The sequence below is a fragment of the Coregonus lavaretus genome (assembly GCF_964263955.1).
Source record: "Coregonus lavaretus genome assembly, chromosome: 40".
In the NCBI taxonomy this organism is placed as follows: domain Eukaryota; kingdom Metazoa; phylum Chordata; class Actinopteri; order Salmoniformes; family Salmonidae; genus Coregonus; species Coregonus lavaretus.
The window spans coordinates 7,832,684-7,857,162 of NC_140027.1; the positions used below are offsets into that span (position 1 = coordinate 7,832,684).

A 24,479-nucleotide genomic window follows, 5' to 3' on the forward strand; every position below is an offset into this window, starting at 1 on the left:
CAGTAAGAGCATTGAAGATGGGTCGTGGCTGGGTCTTCCAGCATGACAACGACCCGAAACACACAGCCAGGGCAACTAAGGAGTGGCTCCGTAAGAAGCATCTCAAGGTCCTGGAGTGGCCTAGCCAGTCTCCAGACCTGAACCCAATAGAAAATCTTTGGAGGGAGCTGAAAGTTCGTATTGCCCAGCGACAGCCCTGAAACCTGAAGGATCTGGAGAAGGTCTGTATGGAGGAGTGGGCCAAAATCCCTGCTGCAGTGTGTGCAAACCTGGTCAAGACCTACAGGAAACGTATGATCTCTGTAATTGCAAACAAAGGTTTCTGTACCAAATATTAAGTTCTGCTTTTCTGATGTATCAAATACTTATGTCATGCAATAAAATGCTAATTAATTACTTAAAAATCATACAATGTGATTTTCTGGATTTTTGTTTTAGATTCCATCTCTCACAGTTGAAGTGTACATATGATAAAAATTACAGACCTCTACATGCTTTGTAAGTAGGAAAACCTGCAAAATCGGCAGTGTATCAAATACTTGTTCTCCCCACTGTATACACACACCTGTATATTTTTTTTGCAGCGCCACAGCTAAATGAATGCAGCGAAAACACTGGAGAGTCCTAACACGTCAACTGGATAAACAGTGGGCGAATATCCTTTTCAGACCGGATATTGGCATCCGAAAAGAGCAATGTCTTCCAATAACGTTCATTTCCTGTTAAAATCCAATAAAGGAAAATGCCACGAGGTCAACTGAGCTGCCACGTTATCGAACAGGCTAGACAATAACACATAAGTAAGATGGAGAAGGCTGCTTATTCACTATGTGGTCTGACCAGCTGGGTAGGACCAAAAGTCTGGGTCGTGTTCATTAGGGCACGCAACAGAAAATGTTTTAAAACATTTTCCACTGGGAAATGAAAATGAGTGTTGGACAAGTCCATGTAGCCCCTGCCCGTTTGTAAGTTTTCTTCCGTTTCTGTGCCTAATGAACAACCTGCACACACACTGTAGTTCTCCAGGACCAGAGTCTCCCAAACCCTGGACCACACCTTCACCCATAGGAATCCTTAATGATATGCCCTAGCTTCTCCTGTCCTCATAGTCACCTGGCTTTAACTTTCTACTCAGACAAAGTTAGCAATGTTGAGGCAACGGTTAGGAAATGAGCTTTAGAGCAATATGCTGCGCTTTAACTGATACATTTCTCTCCTTTTCTCACAGTAATTTTTAGGTCAGACAATTACAGAAGGTGAGAAAGTCACAGATTCCATTTCCTGTGATGTTGTCATTGTGAGAAAAATGTTTTCAATGTATTCAAATCTTTAAATATATTTGCATGTACCCGTCCGTGCTAATATGTAGCATTGGAAGTGAGGTGAAAAGACAGTTTACTGTAACATGAAACTGTGACAGACAGGGCACACTAGTATAATAGTCACAGCAATTCTATTCTTCACACACATGGATGGAGCATGGTCCTTACCTCTTCTACATTGTGAAGGGCGGTGGCACCTGCTGTTCTGGGGGAGAGGGGGTGGTAGGGCTCCTGGCTTGGGCCTTGACCCTGCTGCTGTTGTTGTTGGTGCTGCTGGTGCTGGTGGTGGAGCTGCATGAGGTGGACCTGCTCCTGTCTACTGGGGTGGGCCATGACGGGCAGCCCGTAGGGGAAGCCCTGGCCCTGGGCCAGCATGTGGTTCTGGGTCACGCCAGCTCCGCCGTGAGGCCACTGGGCTTCCTGGAGGAGGTACTTGACCTGCGGGGGCGGGGTGGTGGAGTGGCCCAGCTGGTGGGGGTAGGCGTTGGGGTTGTAGAGCGGGTTCCCCGGGTGCTGCTGGAGACCCGGGTTATTGAGGAGCTCCAGCTCGTGGCTGGTGGGGTCTCGGCCGGGATAGGGGCCAGGGGGGAAGGGGCCGGTGTGGTTGGAGGTTGCGGCCGAGGGGGAGGATGGGTCGCCCGGGGAGCGGGACTGGACCTGGCGATACTGGAGCAGGCGGGACTGGGGAGGGGGCTGCATCTCAGCCGGGTCCCTGGGATCGGGCTGATCCTGGGGGGGCATCTCTCGCAGGAGGCCTGGGAACCTACGGAGGAGAGAAGACGGATACATACCCTTAATATCCAAAGGCAGTCAAATCAGTAGAAAAAGAGGGAGTGTGAGCGGTATAGAGAGAGGAAAAGCAGCCAGAGATCGAGTGCGCAGGAGAACAAGACAATGGGAAAGCCGTTCTCGGCCCTGAAGGTTACCTGGTGAAAGGCGGTCCGCCAGCCTCGTCCTCCATGCCGGCACTCATCCTCCAGTTGGCCCGTGCCAGCAGCTGAGGGGGGAAGCGGGCTAGGCCAGGCTGGGCCAGATGGGCCAGCTGCTGGGGCAGAGGGAAGGCCACACCGCCCTGGAGGAAGGGCCCGGGCTCACCCCACTGGCCCAGCCGCGCCTGCTGGCTCAGGGCCTCCAGAGCTAGAGGGTCTGTTGTAGGTAAAGGAAAAGAGGGAGAAGAGAGAGCAAGATTGTACGATTATCATGGTTGGGTACAAAACAACTTTCAAAATACAGAAAGTGTCACATCATATGATTCAAAAAGCATCATACTGTGACACTTGTTGTATTTTGAAAGTTGTATATCTTGAAAACGTAATTGCTGACATGCAAAACATTTTGGGACTGTATCAACAGTGGACTAATGAAACAAATACCAAAAGATAGTTTGAGTGGTATTTTCTCTCAAGTGTTTGCCTAGGTAGTAGAAGCATTGGAAGACTAGGAGTCATCACCAGATTGCTTAAACCTAGGCCTGTCCGAGTTTCTTTAGGTATGCAAATATCGAAGTGGTAGTGACAAGGGGTTGTTTCTGGAACCGGTCAAAGTCTCAGATTAAAAACAAGGCATAGCCTACTGTCGCTACCTTACAGCCCAACCAAGGTGTGTGAAACAAAGAGCAAACTGGAACTACGAAAGATGTTTATAGACTCTTTTGGAGAATAATTTCAATAAAAGGTGTTTTATTATTAAAAACATGTCTGCGTAATTAAACCCAGATGAATGCTGTAGTGTCACAATGTGTTGTGTTTTATTAATAAAGAAACACCTTTTATTAAACTTTCCCTTTCCTCAGAGAATGGATGATATATTTTGTGAAAGTATAAGGTTGACAGTGTAATGTTATTCTTTCTGGGTGAAAAAGAACTTGGAAGTTTGTCTAAGGTCGGTAGCTGTTTTGTTTTTCTGAAATATTTCGCAAACTGTACTGAAATTCAGCCACTCGAAGGGAAAGTACAAATAAACTGTTTTATTCTTACCCTGATGCAAGCCTTCATGCCAACATGTATTGCATTTTATCAACAGGAACACCCTTTACTGAAATTCCCCTTTCAGAGAATGGTTGAATATTTTATTTTATTTTAAACCTCAGTCGACAGTGTAGCACTATTTCAATATTTTTATCGTTGTACTCAATTAGTGGATAATCTGTGAGTTGTTTTCAGAAAGCCATTTCAAATAAAGAATTTCAGTCGAACGCTATTTTCTCTGGATTAACCGTGACTTGAACCCTTCAAAGTTCAAAAACGTTGTTTCCCTATAGCTAATTACCTGACCTTTTGTATAATTATGTGAAAGTGATACCTGCCTCAACTTCAAACAAAAAGTGAGGTGCAACACTGATTACTGGATCTCCCACAACAACAGGAGGCACTCACTGAAGTGCCCAGAACCATCAGTTAATGCAAACGTGACCTCAGACTGTTGCATGTCAAAGATACAGACCACACACCCACTACTACTACCACCTCTCAGGGATTCTGAAGAAAAGGACGTTGAAAAAGAGGTGACCAATAATAACCTTATCTGTGCCCTACAGCCTCTCGGCCCAAGCCATATAAAAACAGACTAGGAAGAGATTGCAGAGATGTAGCAAAAGCTCTACATGTATACAGTAAATATATCAAGAGGATATATACACAGCAGTGAAATAACTCCAGGTCTTCATTCCACTGGACAAGTCATCTCATCAATGTTTCGTCCCATTAGAAAGAGGAGATTCCTTCTATGTACACAGGCCTTTATTTGTCACTGAATGTCAAGAAATGTTTCTGGCCAAGAAATGTATTTCCTTGGACAAACTATAGAGTGACCATCACCTCATTCTATTGAACCAGTGTCTCCTTCACAAGAAAGATGAGGCTGTTCAGTTTGGACTATTTGCAGCTTGGATTGTTGGTTCCTGAGGTTGGTTAAGTAACAAATGCATCCTCTATGAGAAGACTATTGATTATTGGGAGTTCTTTCACCCTAACTGCCCATATGGCAACCTCAGTGCCACGTGCCGTGATGTATGCAACCTCAACATCATTCCGTCAAACTACAATGCCCTCTGTCTTGAGATTAGAGAAGGTTCTGTCCTGCAGTCTGGCGCTTGGTCTCTGCCTCAAGAGCTTTTACATACAGGGCTGTCTGCCCACGATTCTTCCTGAGACCTTCAGGGGGCTGTCCAGGGTGAAGAAACTCTCTCTGTACTGCAGTAAGTGTTATAATTCATCACTTCTATCCAACACCTTTACTGACCTGACTAACCTGGAGGAACTGTCTATTAATAACTACAGGCTTTCGGTGATGGCACCGGACACATTGGGAGGGATCCCTCTTCTGAAGCAACTCACAGTCAACACCTGTACACAGGAGCTCTCTGATTTGCTATGTGGGATTGTCAATATGTCACAGTCATTGACAAGCCTAGACTTTACATCAGACGGGATAGTCATTTTGAGACACCAGAACTGCTTTGAAAACAAAAAGGAGCTGTTCTTGAGCTTCCTTACTTCTACCTTCAAGAGGTGTTTTTTACATTCCCTAATGCACGTCGTTTAGAAAAAGGACCATTCAAATTCTTTGAAAACATCTCCTCTCTGTATTTGCCCCCTATCGATGAGGTACAGACACAGCTTCTGCAGGCTGGTATCAGCAGATTAGGTTATTTTCCCTTTGACGAGAAAAGCATTTCCTTCGAGTCAGTTTGTGAGACGGTATTCAAACTCTCAACTTGAATTAGATCACTGTAAATTCGGGAACTACACCACATCTGCAGTCAGAAACTGCGGATTTCATGCCAGCATAAACTTGAGCTTGATACATTATTTGAAGAATGTCACCGACATGAGTTTCCCTTTTTGACAAAGCTGAGCTTGGTGTCTCAGAGCAGTTCTGTTGTTTCCCACATCTGGAGCAGCTGGATTTAGCACTCAATCAAATCACCACTATTGTCGACTTTACATTTAATGGACATGGTCAATTGAGGTTCCTAGACCTAAATCGTAACAGATTACCAAGCACGTTTTCTATGGCCTGCGAAGCTTGGAGACCCCAGTAGTTTATTTTTATTTCACCTTTATTTAACCAGGTAAGCCAGTTGAGAACAAGTTCTCATTTACAACTGCGACCTGGCCAAGATAAAGTGGCTCAGGCTCCGACTCCTGAGTGGCGCAGTGGTCTAAGGCACTGCATTGCAGTGCTAACTGTGCCACTAGAGATCCTGGTTCGAATCCAGGCTCTGTCGCAGCCGGCCGCGACCGGGAGACTCATGGGCGGCGCACAATTGGCCCAGCGTCGTCCAGGGTAGGGGAGGGAATGGCCGGCAGGGATGTAGCTCAGTTGATAGAGCATGGCGTTTGCAACGCCAGGGTTGTGGGTTCAATTCCCACGGGGGGCCAGTATAAAAAAAATTAAAATTAAAATTCACTAACTGTAAGTCGCTCTGGATAAGAGCGTCTGCTAAATGACTAAAATGTAAATGTAAATAAAGCAAAGCAGTGTGATAAAAACAACAACAACACAGAGTTACGTATGGCATTGAAGCTTGTTTGGAGGTTTGTTAACAGTGTCCAATGAAGGGCCAGATGTATACAAAATGGTGTCGTCTGCGTAGAGGTGGATCTGAGAGTCACCAGCAGCAAGAGCGACATCATTGATATACACAGAGAATAGAGTCGGCCCGAGAATTGAACCCTGTGGCACCCCCATAGAGACTGCCATCGAAGCTCATGCATTAATCCACCTCACTTCCCTAAAGAGTGTAGATTTAGGAAACGTTCTCCCTCCAACCAGTGAGTCAGAGAATAGTGTAAATCTGACGCACATATTTGGAATCTTCCGTTAGGGGTTGATGCACATGACAATTTTCTCATTGCAGAACAAACTGACCATTAACATTGGCAACGACAGCACCCCAAAACCAGGCTTGTCCCTTCGATTCCGTGCCCCAACCGTGTCCTTCCAAGACTGCTGGAGGCCGTTCTTCCAGTCTGTCGTCAGCCTCATGGCCAAGACAGAGCGCCTCCTGTGTGGGTCTCACTTCGCCGCAAAGTACTTCCCCTCCCTGCAGGAGTTTGACTTCCTTTCAAAGCTCTATGCCAAGTTTATGGACATGACTGACCTGAACAGGCTTGTGCACTTGTGGTATCTGAAGCTGGAAGAATTGGACCTTTACCTGGAGCCAGGGCTGGCCATCATGTTCCACAACCTGATCAGGCTGGAGAGCCTGAACCTTATCGACTGTGGAATCCTATGTCTAGAGGAGGACCTGAGCAGAAACCTGCACTCCCCTCAGGCAGCGCGAATCGATGAGGTGTTCACCGTGATGGAGAGCTTCCCAGAACCCCTGATCCTCACCTGTACTGCAGCTGTGACAATGCTTGGCTAATCACCTGGGCCCAGAGACAAAAACAAGTCCAGGTCATCTTGTTTTAGGCCGGAGAAGCGGAGCTGACATGCAAAAATGCTAACGGTATCCAGACCTTTGGCAGGTACTTGGAGGCCAACTGTACCCTGGACCTGAGATTTGTCCTGTTCCTCTGCACATCTCTGGGCCTGCTCCTCTTCATGATGGTGGTCCTGCTCCATCTGCTGGCCCTTTTCCACATAGCCCGAGGCTGGCTGGAGGAAGCAGTGCGGAGGCCCAACCCCAGGTACCGCAGCTGCCCAACCTGGAACAGAGGGGGCCTCCCTTCCTACGTCTCTGTCTGCACAGCAGGGACTTCCAGCAAGGGAAGGACATCGTGGATAACATCACAGCGAGCCTCTACGTCACTTCCTGCGCAGTAACTGGTGCACGCTGGAGCTGAGACTGGCCACTCTCTGGGACATCCTCATCCTGGTCTTCATGGAGGACATCCCACATAGGCAGCTGTCTGCCCACCACTGTCTGGCCAGAATGGTCAAGACCAGGACCTACCTGGACTGGCACCGGGACACGGCCCTGCAGCCTGCCTTCTGGGACCGTCTGTGGACCAAACTGGCTCCTCCTGAACCACAGCCCAGACTGTAATGCAACACACAGATATACATTTCCACCTGTATACCTACCTGTATCATAACAAGAGTATTCAATATTTACAGATATTTAGCTTCTTGAGTTTTTTTTAATCATTCAACATTTACAGATTCTTGTTAGATATTTTGTTGTTATTATTGTTCCCTTGCTTTGAATAAACCTCCCGGTTAGAGGGGACAAAAAATAATAAAAGTTGCACTCGTAGAATTTGAACTCTATGGTAGAACTCACCCATCCCGTCTCCCAGGCCTCCTTCCTGGATCTCCTCCCCGAAGCTGTTAACCCGGCTGGGCTGTGACAGGGCCGGGTGGTGCCCCCCCTGGTGGCCCATCTGGGACCTCATGGAGTTCCCCATCTCCTCTGGCCCCTCCTCCTCAGTCTCCAGCACACCCCTGTGGGAGGCCATGGCCCCGCCAAAGAAGGAGGGGTTGTGGCTGCCACTGGCGTAGGCTGGGGAGAGCTGGGCCGAGTGATGCTGGTTAGGCTGGCCCATGGCCGGGACCCCGCCTGGGTGCTGGGGCGGCACCCTAAAGGGGAGCCTGGACACGCCGGGGTACTGTGGGGGGAAGGCCCGGCCCACGGGGTGGGGGGCAAAGGCCGGGTTGGGGGGTGCCAAGTGGTAGTTGAGGGTTCTTTGGCTTGAGTTGTCCTTGCGGTGGAGCATGGCATTGGGGAAACCCAGTCCGTCTGTCTGAGAGTCCAGAACCCGGCCACCGCCCGGATCACACTCTCCCTGGAGGAGGTGAAGACAAACAGTGTGAGCAGGGCTACAATCACATTGCTCATTTAGTCATGTAGCAATTCTACAGAATTAATTAAACTATAACTTATTCAGATACGTATTAATTTATCCATGTATCAATTCAAAATAGTTCATTAACTATAGATGCGTTAGCTGACAATGTCACGAAAACGATGTGCACGCTTCAATGGGGAAGAAGTCCGTGTGTTGTTGTGATTCTGGATGGCCAGATAGATAGAAACAATGACAAGAAACTGCCATGTGAGGAATCGTAGGTTGCTTGTTTCAGCTAGTTTTATCTTGTTCTTGATAGCATGTGTTGTTTTGTGTTTTGACACGTCTATGCTAATATGGCTCAAATTCGCTAGCTCGCTAACCAACAACTAACGATGTATTTGAGAGAAAACAAGTACTCATTGTGCAAATGTATTTATGTTTTCAATAAACATTGGAGACTAAATACAGTTTACTTGTCAACAATCAAGCCAACCCAGTCTGTTTTGCCCCATAGTTGCACACACACACGTCGGTTTTGTTGCTAAACAACCAACCCGTCTATATCAATACTTATTTGTGTAAATGTGTGAGCAAAGCAAAACTCATTTTTGAAATCATGTATTATTTGAATTATTGATCAATAAAGAGGCTTTAAATGGAGACTTTTTCTCATTGTGTTAATGCACCAACAGCGTGACTACAGAGCGAGTCAACAACAACGGACCTGTTTGTCCTTCATCTCCGAGGTCTTCCTCTCTGGTGTCTGCAGCCGGCTCTGCTCGGACTTTGGACACCCGTCCATTTTACCTGAGGGGATCAAAGATGCAGGCACTTTTTCAGCTACTGTACTATGTGTGAGTTACTGTGCTAAGACACCGACATCACTGTACATTTTCACCCACACAGTTTCTACCCATTTCCACAATCAAGTACTACAACTTATTTGCTACACACCGTTTCTGATGGAATCAGCCTGAAGCTCCTTGTCAGGACTGGTCTGCTGGCCCATGCCCAAGGGGGAGGGGTGTGTGACTCCGCCGTAGGGGGTGGGCGAGCCCCGGTTCTGGGCCTGCAGCAGGTTCAGGTTATAGGCCATGGCCGCCTGGTGGCTCATGATGCGTGGGTCCATGGCAAAGCGGTTTTGGTAGCCGGGCCATGGCAACTGGATGGGGACAGACTGGACACCACATCAATACGAGTCAATATAAAATCAATGCACACACATCAATACATGTCAAATACACAAAATACAATATGCCTAGTCATAGCATAGCGGATAGGGTTGACAGGAAGTAGGTTAGCTAATTCCAGTGGTTATATCGTAGTTCATTCAAAAATGTGGATTACAGCCCATTGTCCCTGTTAAATAAAATATAAAAATATCGGTAGACCCAAATAAGTGCAAGTCTAGGTAACAGGTCATTCCTAAAAGAGTGATGTTGGTACCTAGGCAAATTTTGATAAAGGGTCTACGAAATTCTCTTTTTCTCATGGACGTTCTAGTAAAATGCTTTAAGACTTTCACAACTGACAAGTTCGGACAAGAAAATACATATGCAGGAGATACTGCACTTAGTGGTTAAGAGCGTTGTGCCAGTAACCGAAAGGTTGCTGGTTCTAATCCCCGAACCGACTAGGTGAAAAATCTATCGATGTGCCCTTGAGCAAGGCACTTAACCCCAATTGCTCCTGTAAGTCGCTCTGGATAAGAGCGTCTGCTAAATGACTAAAATGTAAATGTAAAAAATGTGAATGTAGCTTGCAGTGATGCTTCGCACTGAATTACCATGTTAGATATTTTCAAATATAATATAGTCTAGACTAGTGTTCCCCCCTGATGTGCAGACTGTCTATGTGAAAAGCACAGTGGCTGATGCAGGTCGGAGGAAACAGACAGTGTATTAAAAATATTGATCTGGCTATGAAAGGGAGAGCAGGTTGATGTTGGATTGCCACCCGTCAGGTCGGCTGGTGAGTGAAACATATCCCTTTATTTCAGTGGATGCAAATTGGCTGACAACAGTGAGCAGAAATACATCATACAATGAACATTTAGAAAAAGGCCATTTTGAACAAAAGCACATCCATCCATAATTTCCACAAGAGGTACAAAAAAAAGGCATTGGTATATGAAGGAATGGAGGCTCTCCAATTGTTTGCATGGTCATAGAATAAACTAATTTCTATATATTTGCATCTTCAAAAGAATGCTTACAAAAAAAGTACGCGAAAAAATCCTCGTCAAATATGAAGAAAAATGGCCCTGAAAATAGTAAAATAATCCAGTTTGTTTCCTAAAATGATGAAATATTAGTGCAGCAAAGAACTGAAAAAAGGATGGCATCTATCTAACGAGAACATCATTTTCCAAACAGCCTTCCCCTCCGTGTGCCGACACAGCCATTTGCCGTGTCAAATCATCCTCCTGATTAAAAATGCTCATTCTATCAGCCAAGTGCCATTATGGTTTAATGGGGAAATAAACAGCCTAGATTGGTTTAGATGGAGAGTTAACTTTCTTTCCATTACTGTACGAGGAATAACAAGTGTGAAATCTCACCCGCGGGCCGAATTGAAAATATTCAGACTAACAGAAGTCATTATTCTCAATTAAAGTGATGTTCTTTGTCTTGTTTTCAGAGGAAGATGAGAGTAATGGAGACAGAGAGGGCCCAAACACAAAAGGAACATTTCGCAATCAAGCTTATGGGGATTTTGGCACGATTAGCGATCGTTACGCGCTGCTGAGTTTTCGTTAACTACTCGGCATAACACCACAGCCCAACTGACACGTCTGAATTAAATGCAGTATTGCATAAGGGGTCCATGTTTTTTCCTCAACTGATTCATCATATTACACCCAAAAAGTATTCTTGTTTTCTTTTAAACTCAAATAAACTGTGCATTTAGACCAAGAACAAACACCAACAGAAGGATTTGTGTAAGTGAGTGTGTGTGTGTGTGCTAGTATACATATGCATAAGACTGTACGGTACACTGTAGGCCCTGCACACACATTTGACTCTTTCCTCAACACCGTCCAACTGACACAAAGCAGTAGACTTCCAACAATTCATTCGAACCAAAACCCACACATTGAGTCTTTCCTCAACAATAAAACTACAATTCTCCAACAACTACAATTCCCAGTAGCAGTATACTTACGGGCAGTGGCATGGACATGACCATGTTGCCCCCGTAGACGGCGGGCACGTAGAGGATGCTGGCGCCCGTGTGGGGGTCTATCCTCTGCACGGGACTGGGGGACTTGCCCATGCTGCCAGGTGTGCCCCCCAGGGGCGGCGAGAACGCCCGGATGGGGTTGCCCATCAACACTGCAGGGTTGGGTTGAACTGGAGAGGGTTGGGGGAGGAAGAGAAGAGAAGATAGCAAGTTAATATCTGCTAATAATGTGCAACTCCTAGAAGTAGAAGAGAACAGTAGAACAAAATATAAAAGTTAATATTTGCTAATGATTTGCTACTCCAAAAAGTGATATTCATTACAGCAGTGGCTAGTCTTGTAGCTAATCCTGAAGGATTTTGTTATCTAGACCTAATCATTGTTTTGGTCTGTGTTATTTGCGCCTATGCAGATCAAGCTAATTTCCCCATGAGATAACGTTATTGTATTTTGAAACAATTGGTACTTCTTTGGCAATAAGATGTCTTAACTTTATATCGTATTCTATTATTTTTCACAACAACAATTGCACCATGTTGGTCTTCAAGTGTAGACAGCTCCTGTGATGATCTGGCTAGAAAGAGATGTTTGTTGGTGCAGAATTCCTTGTCCCCCAGTCGAGGAGAAAGAACAGTTAACCTGACTTCACGTCTTCCCAGACTACACCATATTATGACTTCATGCTGTGTTCTTATACTGCCACAGCAGCCTTGGGTCTAAAGCTCTGCAGTTGATGAGGGTGGGGGGACAGGATGGTGACGGAGAGTTCAGTACTGTTGCGTGATGATGTTGCCGATGACGGCAGTTATTACTGTGTTGATAGCAATAATAACAACATGTTATATGATGGTACTCCTGGTGCACCTCACTGTCCTCATCTTCACTCTTGCTCTCTGTCTAAAGTCATGGCACAATATACCTCCTTTCTCCTTCTATCTCTCCCCTGTCCCCCTTGTGCTTTCTCCATACGGGGTGACTAGATTCATGGTGACAGCGCTCCTACACAGTAGGGTACATAATGATCCACGTTACAGCTCTCTAATTCTGAATCTTCACATCCCAGTGAAACATGAACCATTGAGAAGTGAACCCAATCAATGGAAAATAAATAAATATGGTCTCCTTCCTGTATTATGACTAAAAGAAAAATAGGTATGTTTTGTAGAAGAGGGAAACACATTGAGTATGTTTGTGGAGAGATGGAAGTTTAAGACTGGGACAGTGCTTCACCTTCAAACTACATACAGCTAGAGTGTAGTGTTATTGACTTGCAGTTTGCATTGGCAATGTTTAACCTTACACTACCAGTGGTAACTACCAGTGTTTAACCTTACACTACCAGTGGTAACTAACAGCGTTTAACCTTACACTACCAGTGGTAACTAACAGTGTTTAACCTTACACTACCAGTGGTAACTAACAGTGTTTAACCTTACACTACCAGTGGTAACTAACAGTGTTTAACCTTACACTACCAGTGGTAACTAACAGTGTTTAACCTTACACTACCAGTGGTAACTAACAGTGTTTAACCTTACACTACCAGTGGTAACTAACAGTGTTTAACCTTACACTACCAGTGGTAACTAACAGTGTTTAACCTTACACTACCAGTGGTAACTAACAGTGTTTAACCTTACACTACCAGTGGTAACTAACAGTGTTTAACCTTACACTACCAGTGGTAACTAACAGTGTTTAACCTTACACTACCAGTGGTAACTAACAGTGTTTAACCTTACACTAACAGTGGTAACTAACAGTGTTTAACCTTACACTAACAGTGGTAACTAACAGTGTTTAACCTTACACTACCAGTGGTAACTAACAGTGTTTAACCTTACACTACCAGTGGTAACTAACAGTGTTTAACCTTACACTACCAGTGGTAACTAACAGTGTTTAACCTTACACTACCAGTGGTAACTAACAGTGTTTAACCTTACACTACCAGTGGTAACTAACAGTGTTTAACCTTACACTACCAGTGGTAACTAACAGTGTTTAACCTTACACTACCAGTGGTAACTAACAGTGTTTAACCTTACACTACCAGTGGTAACTAACAGTGTTTAACCTTACACTACCAGTGGTAACTAACAGTGTTTAACCTTACACTACCAGTGGTAACTAACAGTGTTTAACCTTACACTACCAGTGGTAACTAACAGTGTTTAACCTTACACTACCAGTGGTAACTGTTTGTCTGTGTGTGTGTATGTGTTGTTTGTATTGGGATGTGTGTGGACCCCAGAAAGAGTATCCCAAAGGGGATACAAATAGACAAGTCATCACTTAGATAATGGAGGGAAGAGAAGCGATGGACACTCACCAAATCCTTCAGGTGGGAAGTGCTCCGTGTGGTTTGCATGTTGCCCTTTCCCCTGGAAGAGAAGGAGAGAGAGGGAGGCATCCTTTAGAAAGCGCTGGAGCGAGAGAAGTCCATAGAAAAAGAGGGGGAGGGAAGGAGGGAGCAAGTGGAGGAGTGCGAGGCTCCCTATGTGAAGGGGCGGGCAGGCAGCGGTAACCGTAACGTCCTGGTGGCCCACATATGTCACAATGGCTACATGGTTAACGCTTCCAGAACGCTTTAATTAGCCAACGCTGTTGAATCTAAATGGCAACAACAGTCTTAGAGGATAATGCATTCTGCTGCAGCTCTTGAAGAATATACATCCACTGTGTGGATTCATGGAGGCAGCTATAGTGCTCTAGGGCCAGGAGTTACACCTAATGCGACCTGACTAGGGAAAACGCTGGGGCGCTTTGCAATATCTTCCATTAAAAAATGTAACTGATAGAACGAATAAGCAATGGGTCGAAACATTTTAAACATACTGCATTTGAGTTCTTAGCGAAAGTAGGCTTTCATGTGGCCAAGTCATGTGGGCAGAAATACTACTGGCCCTAAGATATCAAAACGCTGTAGGTTTGGTTACATTATTACTATATTAAAAGGAACATTATGCACGTTTTTCATCCGTTTCTCTGCTAATGAGAACTGACACTGACTGGAGTGAGCAAACACACCCACACACACACACAAAATACCCCATTTAGCAGACACTTTTATCCAAAGCAAATTAGACACACTCACACACCAATACATCTGCATAAAACAAGCAGGACCTTAATTCTCTCTCTCCATCTCTACTCTTCTATATACAGAGAATAAAGAGGCAATTCTGTGCACCCCGGTTCCATTTTAACGCCCTCACAACGTTGGGCCGTATCCATTTTCAGACAACAACAAAGTCTAACATTGACATTGATTGTTACGTGACCGACAACATGGAAGTTCTCGATCCAATTGACTTTAGGTGGCTTGTAACCTGTTGTATTATTGATGCGCGGAGGAATGTACACAATAATCTACTTTAGCGTGTTTTAGCGTAGCCGAGCGGAGTCATGCAATCCCACTACAAGGTGGTGTTAACTGATAACACCTGACGTGAATTCCCTTGGGTGACGCGCCTCATGATGGGTTAGACGGCTGGTTTGGTTTCCCTTTATCTGTTTAGACATTTAGTTATGTGTTAAACTATTACAAGTGTGAGGTGAAAACAGGGAACTGTGGTTCAAACGAAGGGAAAGAAACTGTAGTCAGGGTCAGGGGTCAATTAGATGACAAGCCAGCCTATTCAGCATATGATTTGAAATTAGTTGAGACCAATGATGTACAGTCTGGACCTATGATTGAGACCCCTCAATAGCGAATGTAGTAACTATTAGCCTACCAGGTTAGAGAGTTGTCATTACGACTGATATTACAAGGCATAAGAGCTGGGTTATTTGTTAGAAGTTCAGTGACAACTACCTACAGCACACAATAAATAAAAACGACCTTGGAAAATCCATCATAACATACAGTGAGGAAAAAAAGTATTTGATCCCCTGCTGATTTTGTACGTTTGCCCACTGACAAAGAAATTATCAGTCTATAATTTTAATGGTAGGTTTATTTGAACAGTGAGAGACAGAATAAGAATAAAAAGTCCAGAAAAACGCATGTCAAAAATGTTATAAATTGATTTGCATTTTAAATGAGGTAAATAAGTATTTGACCCCTCTGCAAAACATGACTTAGTACTTGGTGGCAAAACCCTTGTTGGCAATCACAGAGGTCAGACGTTTCTTGTAGTTGGCCACCAGGTTTGCACACATCTCAGGAGGGATTTTGTCCCACTCCTCTTTGCAGATCTTCTCCAAGTCATTAAGGTTTCGAGGCTGATGTTTGGCAACTCGAACCTTCAGCTCCCTCCACAGATTTCCTATGGGATTAAGGTCTGGAGACTGGCTAGGCCACTCCAGGACCTTAATGTGCTTCTTCTTGAGCCACTCCTTTGTTGCCTTGGCCGTGTGTTACGAGTCATTACTGAATAATTTCACGTTAGAAATCAAACATTAAAATAGCGTTATAGACGACTAGGGTAAAAATCCAAACCGGTCCAGGAATGAATACCGGTATGTTGTTTTTTACGGTTTACTGCCCAGACAATGAGCCGTACAACTGACCTTTCTGTATGGAGTAGTATTTTGAGAAGTGTAAGAGCCTGTAATCAACCCACTTTGTGTGTGTGTGCTCTTATGTGTTACTGTGTGTGTACACACACGCAAGTGGCGCACGTGCGTGTGATGTGGATATCCACCTCATTAGACCCAGTGGGGGTGGCAGCTGTGGTGATTTAGTTAACCTTTACGCCAGTAGCGAGGACAGCAGAAAAACTGTTTACATTTTCACAGGCGGAGACAATAAAAAAGACACTCGTGCAAACTCAAGTGGTTATTCTCTCCTTGTCGTTTCAAACCCACTTTCGAAAAGAAAACATGGTTTTGCGATAATAATAAAAACTACCTAGAGGACTTACTTGAGAGGAAACTACTCTTGATGCAACCACAAAAAGTACAAAATGTTCTAAAAATGTTTTCCAAAAAAGGCCCGCGAGGGAACCAATTACGTTGTATTTAATTGAAAATAAGATTCATTCCTTGAGGCTAAAACCACTGAATATGTGAATTGTGAGTGTACTGTTGTACTACTACCAAGACTTAAAAACACTGATAGCCCGAGCCATGCATCCCTCTCATTAGGGCTATGACGGTCATGGAATTTTGGATGAAGGTTATTGGTCAGCCAAATGATCCCCCACAAAAAAAACGATATACATCTCAAATGTATTTATAGAGCCTTTTTACAACAGCAGTTGTCACAAAATGCTTATACAGAAACGGAGCCTAAAACCCCAGAGAGCAAGCAATGCAGATGTAGAGGCACGGTGGCTAGAAAAACTCCCTAGAAAGCAAGGAACCTAAGAAGAAACCTAGAGAGGAATCAGGCTCTGAGGGGTGGCCAGTCCTTTCCCCGCCCTCCTTTTATTTTGGTTATATATTTTTTTAGACTGACATTTTCTCCTCCGCTCTTGACTGCATGTGCTGCTGCTGCAGGAAGGGGGCGTTGCCTAGGCAAACAAAGACTTGTTTGCTACAACACCTTGATTGTTTCAGCAACGAGCAACAAAGTTTCATCATGTTGTAGAGTCCATGTTACAGCAGAAACGGACTCAAATGCACGAATGCCCTGCCGTCCTGTCTTCAATCAGCTGTTTGTTCAACACAAAAAAATATTTTACGGTTATGATGGTTATTTTATTTTCATGACGTCTTCATCCATAACCGTCGGTTACACGGTTATAAGGTAATTGTGCCAGCCCCATCTTTCATCGCTGTTCGCTTAATATACACAGTGTACATAACATTAGGAACACCTTCCCGATATTGACTTGCACCCCCTTTTGCCATCAGAACAGCCTCAATTCGTCGGGGCATGGACTCTACAAGGTGTCGAAAGCGTTCCACAGGGATGCTGGCCCATGTTGACTCCAATGCTTCCCACAGTTGTGTCAAGTTGGCTGGATGTCCTTTGGGTGGTGGACTATTTTTGATTCACACAGGAAACTGTTGAGCGTGAAAAACCCAGCAGCGTTACAGTTCTTGACACACAAACCGGTGCAATCAAGACCTCAATGCACAGTCCCTCCAGCCTTCAGAGTCCTAGTACACCTCCCATAGCCCCAGACCCAAGACCCATAGCCCCAGACCCAAGCTGCTCTGCCACCCCTCCCCCAGTCTTAACCCACTTACCTTCGGGGGAGACTGCTGCTGCTGTTGCTGATGGGACCCGGGCTGCTTGCTGGCCGTGTGTCCCTGGGGGTGTGGGTGTTGGTGATGATGTTGATGTTGATGGGGGTGCTGGGTCGGCTGGGGCCGCAAGGCGCGGGGGATGAACTCGGGCGCCAGCGGGTTGAGCACGTATGTCTTCTTGAGCTCAAGGGCCTCCAGCTGGGCCTTGATCTGCTCAAAGGTGATGCCGTGCAGGCTGGCGTTCTCGTGGCAGATGGAGATGAACTTCTCCCAGAACTTTCTGTTAGAGGGGAGGAGAGGGGGTGATGTGAGTGGCATGGACATATATGGACGTGTTCTCATAACATACACTTTATCTTGACTCTCAAACACTCGGTTGCACATTCGCTCACATGCTGACTTAATAGTCATCTTTATTTCAAGAAAGGCACAGTGCACACACACACACCTTCAGATTCTGAAGTCACGTCGATCACATCATTACGCTCTTTTTTTTTTTACAAAGCCCTGCTCAACAAACTTCCGACTTACCTAACTTCACTGTTGAGATTTAAAATGACAAGTTATCAAAACCGTTCACAGGGTTGGTTAACTCTGGAGACTCTTTTAGGTAAATCAGCCTTTCATTTCCTTGCACCTTACATGTGGAATGATCTACAATACGCTTTAAAATTTGAGGAATTGGTGCCTCTGGGGTATTTCAGGCTGTTGTTAGGGTGCCTTTTTACTGAAGAATGTCTGTTTTTTTATGATTGTGTTTTGCTTTTCGTGTATTGTGTATAATAATGTCGTGTTCTTACCAACATGGGGGGGGTGTGACATATCGAAAATGAGTCAACATCCCAATCATCTCTCCCTCTCTCTTTCATACTCCTCCTTCCCAACCTCCATGTGCGTGTTTGAGTGTGAATGTGTACGAGTGAGTGTGTCTGTAAGTCATGCGCGTATGTACTGTGCAGCCTACTCTATGGTGTCACGACCAGCCCACTTGTCTGTTCTTCTTAAAGGTGACAGTTTGATGTTGGGGGTTTCCCCCCTCTCCAGGCATTAAGACAGTCCATCTAAACAGAGCATCTTCCTCGTTAGCTCCATTGATTTAACTGGGAGAGACATTTTCGAAACAACTGCCGCAGCCGGATGCCGCGATTGGCTGACACTCAACGGTTGCCATGGCGACGAGAGAGAGGGACTGCAGATGGGGCTCGGCGAGCGCCGTGGGAGTGTTGTTTGTGTGCGTTTGTGTGTTTGCAGTGGGGAATGGGGTAGCAGAATCTGTGCCCCAGCCCTAAAGATGTTTTGAGTATGGGGAAAATATTTGGACGTAATCAACACAGAACTAGGCAAAGTGTTTTGGCATAATTCCATTCAGGGAAGAAATGAGAAGTCCTTAGATTACAAATAGCTGCACCAAATTCAATACCCCCCCCCTCATATTTCAGTTCCATTGGAGAAAAATGAATTTTCTAAAATATGGTTTCTGAGAGTAATGCACCCTTGCCCCACCCCTCCTACAATATGAGAACATTATCAAAACAAACACACCCCAGAAACAGAGCACATTGCTCATGTCAATGGCTCTGTCAAGGCCTGGCGCTATGATGTAATCCTAAACTGACACTCCGCGGGCGTGCATTGGAGAGAGCTTGGGGAGGGTGTGTGAATGTGTGTGTGTGGTAGGGGTAGAGCGGGCCTGCCTGGCAGGGAGACATACCCCCACTGTGCTACTTCTTCCTGCACAGCTGGCACACTGACTGTGCCCCTTCCCCACCCTCACACACACACACACTGCAACACGTAACATATTTACAGTGAGCCTTCAGAACATGTAATGGAACGTGAAAACAGCAAGATTTCAAACCCAGTCAAGTGCAATACTTCGATGACTAGGACGTGACCAGGGGAAACTCCAGGCCCTGTTTGAATACTATAAAAACACACCCATCCCTCCACCATCCCTTGGAGTAATCACTGCTCTAACACAAATTGATAGGTGTAAGCAACAGTTCTACCGTATAGCTTTCACCAATCCAGCCATGTCAGATCAGGGATTTCTTCAAGGAAGGGAGCAGGGAAGGATTCATTTCAGTATTCTAACAGGGCCCTAACCCATGACAACACTTCCTGGTTGGTTTTTTCGTACCTGCAGCGGCCCACCGAGCAGAGCGCTATGGGGTCTCCCACCACGGCCACCAGGGACTGGGCGCGAGTGATGGCCGTGTTGAGCAGCTTGTAGTTGGACAGGAAGCCGTAGTCCAGGTCCTCCGTCGAGTCCTCCACCATCTGCTCCTTGCGCTTGATGGCCGTCTGTTTGTGCTTGCACGTGTGCCGCGTGCGTACAGTGCTCAGGAAGAGCACCCGGAACTGCTTCCCTGAAGAGGTTTGAGAGGTACATACAAGGTCAGTTTAGCCTTTCGTTTTCAGCCAATGAGAAGCTAGTGTGTAGTATGGCAAAGGTTATTATCAAATCAAATTGTATTTGTCAGATGCGGCGAATACAACAGGTGTAGACCTTACAGTGAAATGCTTACTTACAAGCCCTTAACCAACAATGCAGTTTTAAGAAAGAATACCAACAAACAAAAAAAATCCCACACAAAAATACAATATAAAATAATACTAAATAAAAGTAACAAATCATTAAAGAGCAGCAGTAAAAATAACAATAGCGAGGCTATATACAGGGGGTACCGGTACCGAGTCAATGTGCGGGGGCACCGGTTAGTCGAGGTAATATGTACATGTAGGTAGAGTTATTAAAGTGACTACGCATAGATAATAAACAGAGAGTAGAAGCAGCGTAAATGAGGGGGTGAGGGACAGTGCAGATAGTCTAGGAGGCCATTTGATTAGATGTTCAGGAGTCTTATGGCTTGGGGGTAGAAGCTGTTAAGAAGCCTCTTGGACCTAGACTTGGCGCTCCGTTACCGCTTACCGTGCGGCAGCAGAGAGAACAGTCTATGACTTGGGTGGCTGGAGCCTTTGACATATTAGTAATGAATTGCATTCATACAACGCTTTTTCATTAGGTCACTAGATATTAATCTCATAGAAACATCATTATTAATTCATTACATTATAATAATTATATGATCCAAGTACCTCGACCCAGCACTGACATCATTCATGACCCAAAATACGATCCAATTACTGCAGAAATGATTCACGATAAAGCATATGCGTTTGGCAATACAGAAAAACAAAACACTATTCACACCCTCTCAAACTCCAGGTCCTGTGTGTGTACTGTACACCAACACCACATTGAGAAACACAGAGACAGCTGTGTGTTGTGAGATCCGTCCTGATCACTGCATCTTCTCCTTAATGAGAGAGTTAATGAGCTGGAAGCAGCAGCGTATGGCTGTGTGAGAGTGTGTTGCCAGTGGGAGCGTTAGCCTCGTCCCGGAGACGAGAGGAGCTGCTAGCTGGGTGATGAGAGACAGACTATGTTAGGAGAGTGGATGTGAAGTGCTGCTGCCAACTCCCCAGGCCCACATCTCACACACTATCACTGAGAGACTGAGAATCTCAGAGTTGTCGGGTAAAAATGGGAAGAGTCACACTTTCAATCGCTGCAGTCTTAGAATGTCAGAACAGAATTTAAATTGGAGAATGGGAAAGTTCCACAGTAAAAGTCCCGTAAATGCTTAATCAGTGTATGATTAGTATGATTTGATCTTCACTATTCCATTGTGATTGCGGTATTGAAATTGTTATTCTATTTGATAGCAAATATGTGCCAAATGTCCGTCTGAGACATGGGTTACAGTGGAATGTAGTGTCATAAGTTAAATAAAATAAACATTGTATATTTATTGATCCATTGTAAGGTAATGGCTCAATAAAGTATTCAAAAAGTATTATTCTCACCTTGGACGTTGAGCACCCTCTCCACGCTGACCTCGTGCATCCTCTTCTTTCGGAGCTCGGCGCGAATGCGGAATACCTGGTCGGCGTAGGGCGATACCACGCCGATGCTGCCCTCGTCCAGCTTGCCCCACGCCACCGGCCACTTCTTACGCATCTCCTCCACCCGCTCCACGATCTCAAACACCTCGAGTAACACAGGAAGGAGAGACTGGTTACAAGTGCCAGTGTTTCTCATAGATCATGTCCAAAAACTGGCATCTCTCTGGGGTGACGTTTCCCCTAGGTACAGATCTAGGATCAGCTTCCCCTCCCCAATACTAGCCTTAACCATAAGTGGGGGAAATGCAAAACTGACCCAAGATCAGTGGCTAGGGGCAATTTCACCCTACTCCCCACTGACTACAAGGTGGCACGCTTTTTCATGGTCCTTTGAGCTGGATAGAAACATTTGTCCTGGAAGGTTGTTGAAATGTGTTGCCTCCAAACAAAAACCTTTTCATCCTCCATAGGTGTCAATTGAAACATTACAAGCTCAACGCAGGGGACATCAGTACATTTTAAATCAACTTGTTTTATTAGTCGTCAAAGTACTTAACCAGGGCCTAAAACCCCCAAAGAGTAAGCAGAACTAAAGAGACGGCGGAAATGACTGCTGCTCAAGGGGCCTTTTCAGCCAAGGATGGAAAAAAACTAGGAGAATCCAGCGCAGACATCACATCAGCAGACATACAACAGGACACACACACTTAATTAAGGCAACCTAAACCTATGAGATTATGCTAATGTCCCGAGCCATTTGACACAGGTGCGGTATCATCAAAGGGAGGTAGGGTAATTCCTGTGGCGTCTATGACAGGTTGGCGCAGCGCTGTGATGGGAGCAGATCCAATTTAATTGGGCAGCTTCTGTCAAGCTTCTGTCAGCTGGGTTCAGGGGTCAACTTGGCGAGTTTCCCCTCAGATCTAGGAGAGGCACCTCTGACTGTCAAACTCAGTCCCTGGAGTGCCTGGTTTAAATGCTGGGCTTTCACAAGGAATTAGCATTTAGTGCCGGGTATTTTCCAAATACATGTCTGGTTGTGAAGCTCAGTAAATAATATGAGGCACAAGTAATACATTACAGTAATGTTGACTGCATGGGGTGTGTTTTGTCTGTGTGTGCATTTCAACTCAATTCCCTTGAATGATTCACCATTTAAATTCACCATGAACGCACTAATTCAATCAACACTCAATTCACCATGAACGCACTAATTCAATTCAATCAACATTCAATTCATTCTATCAATACAGTCCTAAGTCAGTGGTGTACAGGGAACTAAATGGTTTATACCTCGGCGTTGTTGTAGTAGGCCGTGCTGTTTTTCTCCTGGACGTCCTCGCCACGAGCCGTGAAGAAGGTCAGCGGGTAGAAGTCCTTGTGAGACGGCTGCTTCCCGCTGGCCATCAGTTTCCCGTCGTAGAACAGCTCTGACGTGTAGCTGAAGGTAGGGAGGGTGGGAGACTTAACATCAGTGGTCTTCACAAATGTCACAGTTGCAACAGGCGTCAGTTGAGAAAGGAATGGTTGCATGGGCGTGCAGTGTATACGGATACGGTTGCGTGCATTGCGGCTATTCTTCGACAATTGTGCCATCTGTCTGGATAGTTTTCCATTCCATACGGTCCTCGCCGTTCCTAGTGACTTTCGAGATTCTTGTAAAAAAATCTGCATTCACAATGTTCTCCAAATGTAAATGTGTATGAATGAAAAGCATTTGAACATCACAACTATATAAAATACCAAAACCACTTTAAAGTGGAGTAACCACTTCAAACCCATTGCGTAAGCTTCTTTCATAAACCACCACTTAAAACTTTCAGCATCCCCATCTGAGCATTGTTTAACACTGTGGTCATGGGACTCAGAGTGTACATTGGGCTTTTATGTATGTCAATAGCCAAGAGGGACTGTCAACTCTGTCAAGTCTTCTGCTTGCATAAAACCTCCCATTTGTAAACGATGTTGCAGAGTCGGGGTCAAATTCGATTTATTTAACAAATCAATACTTGGAGTCAAAGTATCGATATAATATCATCAAAAATATTGCGATATGTAACGATCAATTCCCCCCCCCCCCCCCCCCCACTATTTTTTATTCATGATGCGCTGACTGCACTCACCACCTCCTCCCCATCCTTCCCCTCCCACCCCCTCTTGGCGGCGTGATAGAGTTCACACCTACCTGATGATAGCTTCGTGGGAGCGGTAGTTTTCACAGAGCAGGATGCGGCAGGGGAACTCGGCTGGGTAGTGCTCGTACAGCCGGTCCAACAGCGACACATGCAGGTTCCGCTCTCGAGAAAACTCGCTGTACACAAACGGACTGAGCTGGAGGGAGGGAACGGGGAAAAGAGAGAGATGGAGGTAGAGAAGTAAGGGCAACCCTAAAACATTGAATAAAATGCATCTTGAGTAACATCCTCAATTTATTTTTTGTTTGTTTCTTTTCAATTCAACAGGGATGTGCAGGTGACGATATAACCTGACTGGAGTTTTGTATGTTCTGCATTTGTAGTCAATAAAACTGGAACTGTAAATGTTTAGTGGCAATATTTGGTTTGATCAAAATTCATTCTACATCTACTTTTGGTTTCAAATAATGTCCATTTGGCTAATGGAACAGACCGTCTTGCCGTACTCAAAAGACAACTTCTTCGACAGCTCATGTCATGTAGTCTGTGTACCTAACAATGCTCCAAATCAATGAGTTCCCGTCCAACCGAATCTAAATAAAATAGAAAATGTACCTGTGTCTCTAAAACCAAAGATGCCAGTATCTTATCATCAGTCGCTACATTTCTGCAGAGATGTTGTGCCATTAGCGTGATTTGTCAAATTTCAAGTTTTATTAGTCGTATGTACAGGATACACATGGTATATATACACTGTCCAACTAAATGCTTACTTGCAGGTTCCTTCGACAATGCAACAATAAGAAATAATAAAATAGTTAAAGTTAGCAGAACACGTTGAGGTGCTCCGAAAAACATCCTCAACAGCACCTTTGATTAAGATGCGCTAAAATACACACAACCCCCTCCAATAGCAATTACCTCTAATCTGACACAGGCTGAACTAGATTGTTTTGTGTTTGTGGTAATTTAGCTCCAGGTTGAACCTCCCAGTCTCTCAGGGGAAAAGTTCAGCCAGGCTTTTAAAGAGGCACACACAGTGAATAGAA

General features: G+C 45.0%; 2 protein-coding genes and 1 pseudogene across 6 annotated transcripts in view; 2 read left to right on the forward strand and 1 right to left on the reverse strand.

Moving 5' to 3' along the window:
- The window catches only part of LOC311113460 (putative helicase with zinc finger domain), a 65,998-nt gene that overhangs the window by 9,362 nt on the left and 32,157 nt on the right, over positions 1 to 24,479 (reverse strand). For 3 of the 4 annotated variants that reach the window (XM_084156680.1, XM_084156681.1, XM_084156679.1), the window contains exons 18-29: positions 23,481 to 23,626; positions 22,589 to 22,736; positions 21,257 to 21,440; positions 19,527 to 19,755; positions 17,387 to 17,666; positions 13,578 to 13,629; positions 11,228 to 11,415; positions 9,017 to 9,239; positions 8,787 to 8,869; positions 7,555 to 8,056; positions 2,249 to 2,468; positions 1,491 to 2,085 (exon numbers count right to left, since the gene is read on the reverse strand). In XM_084156680.1, coding sequence (XP_084012806.1) covers positions 1,491 to 2,085; positions 2,249 to 2,468; positions 7,555 to 8,056; positions 8,787 to 8,869; positions 9,017 to 9,239; positions 11,228 to 11,415; positions 13,578 to 13,629; positions 17,387 to 17,666; positions 19,527 to 19,755; positions 21,257 to 21,440; positions 22,589 to 22,736; positions 23,481 to 23,626 — 2,850 coding nt within the window. Of the gene's footprint in view, positions 1 to 1,490; positions 2,086 to 2,248; positions 2,469 to 7,224; positions 7,312 to 7,554; positions 8,057 to 8,786; positions 8,870 to 9,016; positions 9,240 to 11,227; positions 11,416 to 13,577; positions 13,630 to 17,386; positions 17,667 to 19,526; positions 19,756 to 21,256; positions 21,441 to 22,588; positions 22,737 to 23,480; positions 23,627 to 24,479 lie in introns of all 4 variants that reach the window. The other variant, XM_084156678.1, reaches the window with a different exon arrangement.
- Positions 2,523 to 5,352, forward strand: LOC311113334 (annotated as a pseudogene). Its single transcript has 2 exons — positions 2,523 to 2,530; positions 4,237 to 5,352. The product of its transcript is annotated as an uncharacterized misc_RNA (transcript).
- LOC311113469 (uncharacterized protein) lies at positions 5,950 to 7,187 on the forward strand. The gene has a single exon (XM_084156693.1). The coding sequence runs from the start codon at positions 6,157 to 6,159 to the stop codon at positions 6,691 to 6,693; it is 537 nt and encodes a 178-aa protein (XP_084012819.1). The 5' UTR covers positions 5,950 to 6,156; the 3' UTR covers positions 6,694 to 7,187.

Coding starts and splice junctions, on each gene's coding strand:
- LOC311113469 (XM_084156693.1), top strand. CDS start 6,157: ATGCACATGACAATTTTCTCATTGCAGAACAAACTGACCATTAACATT.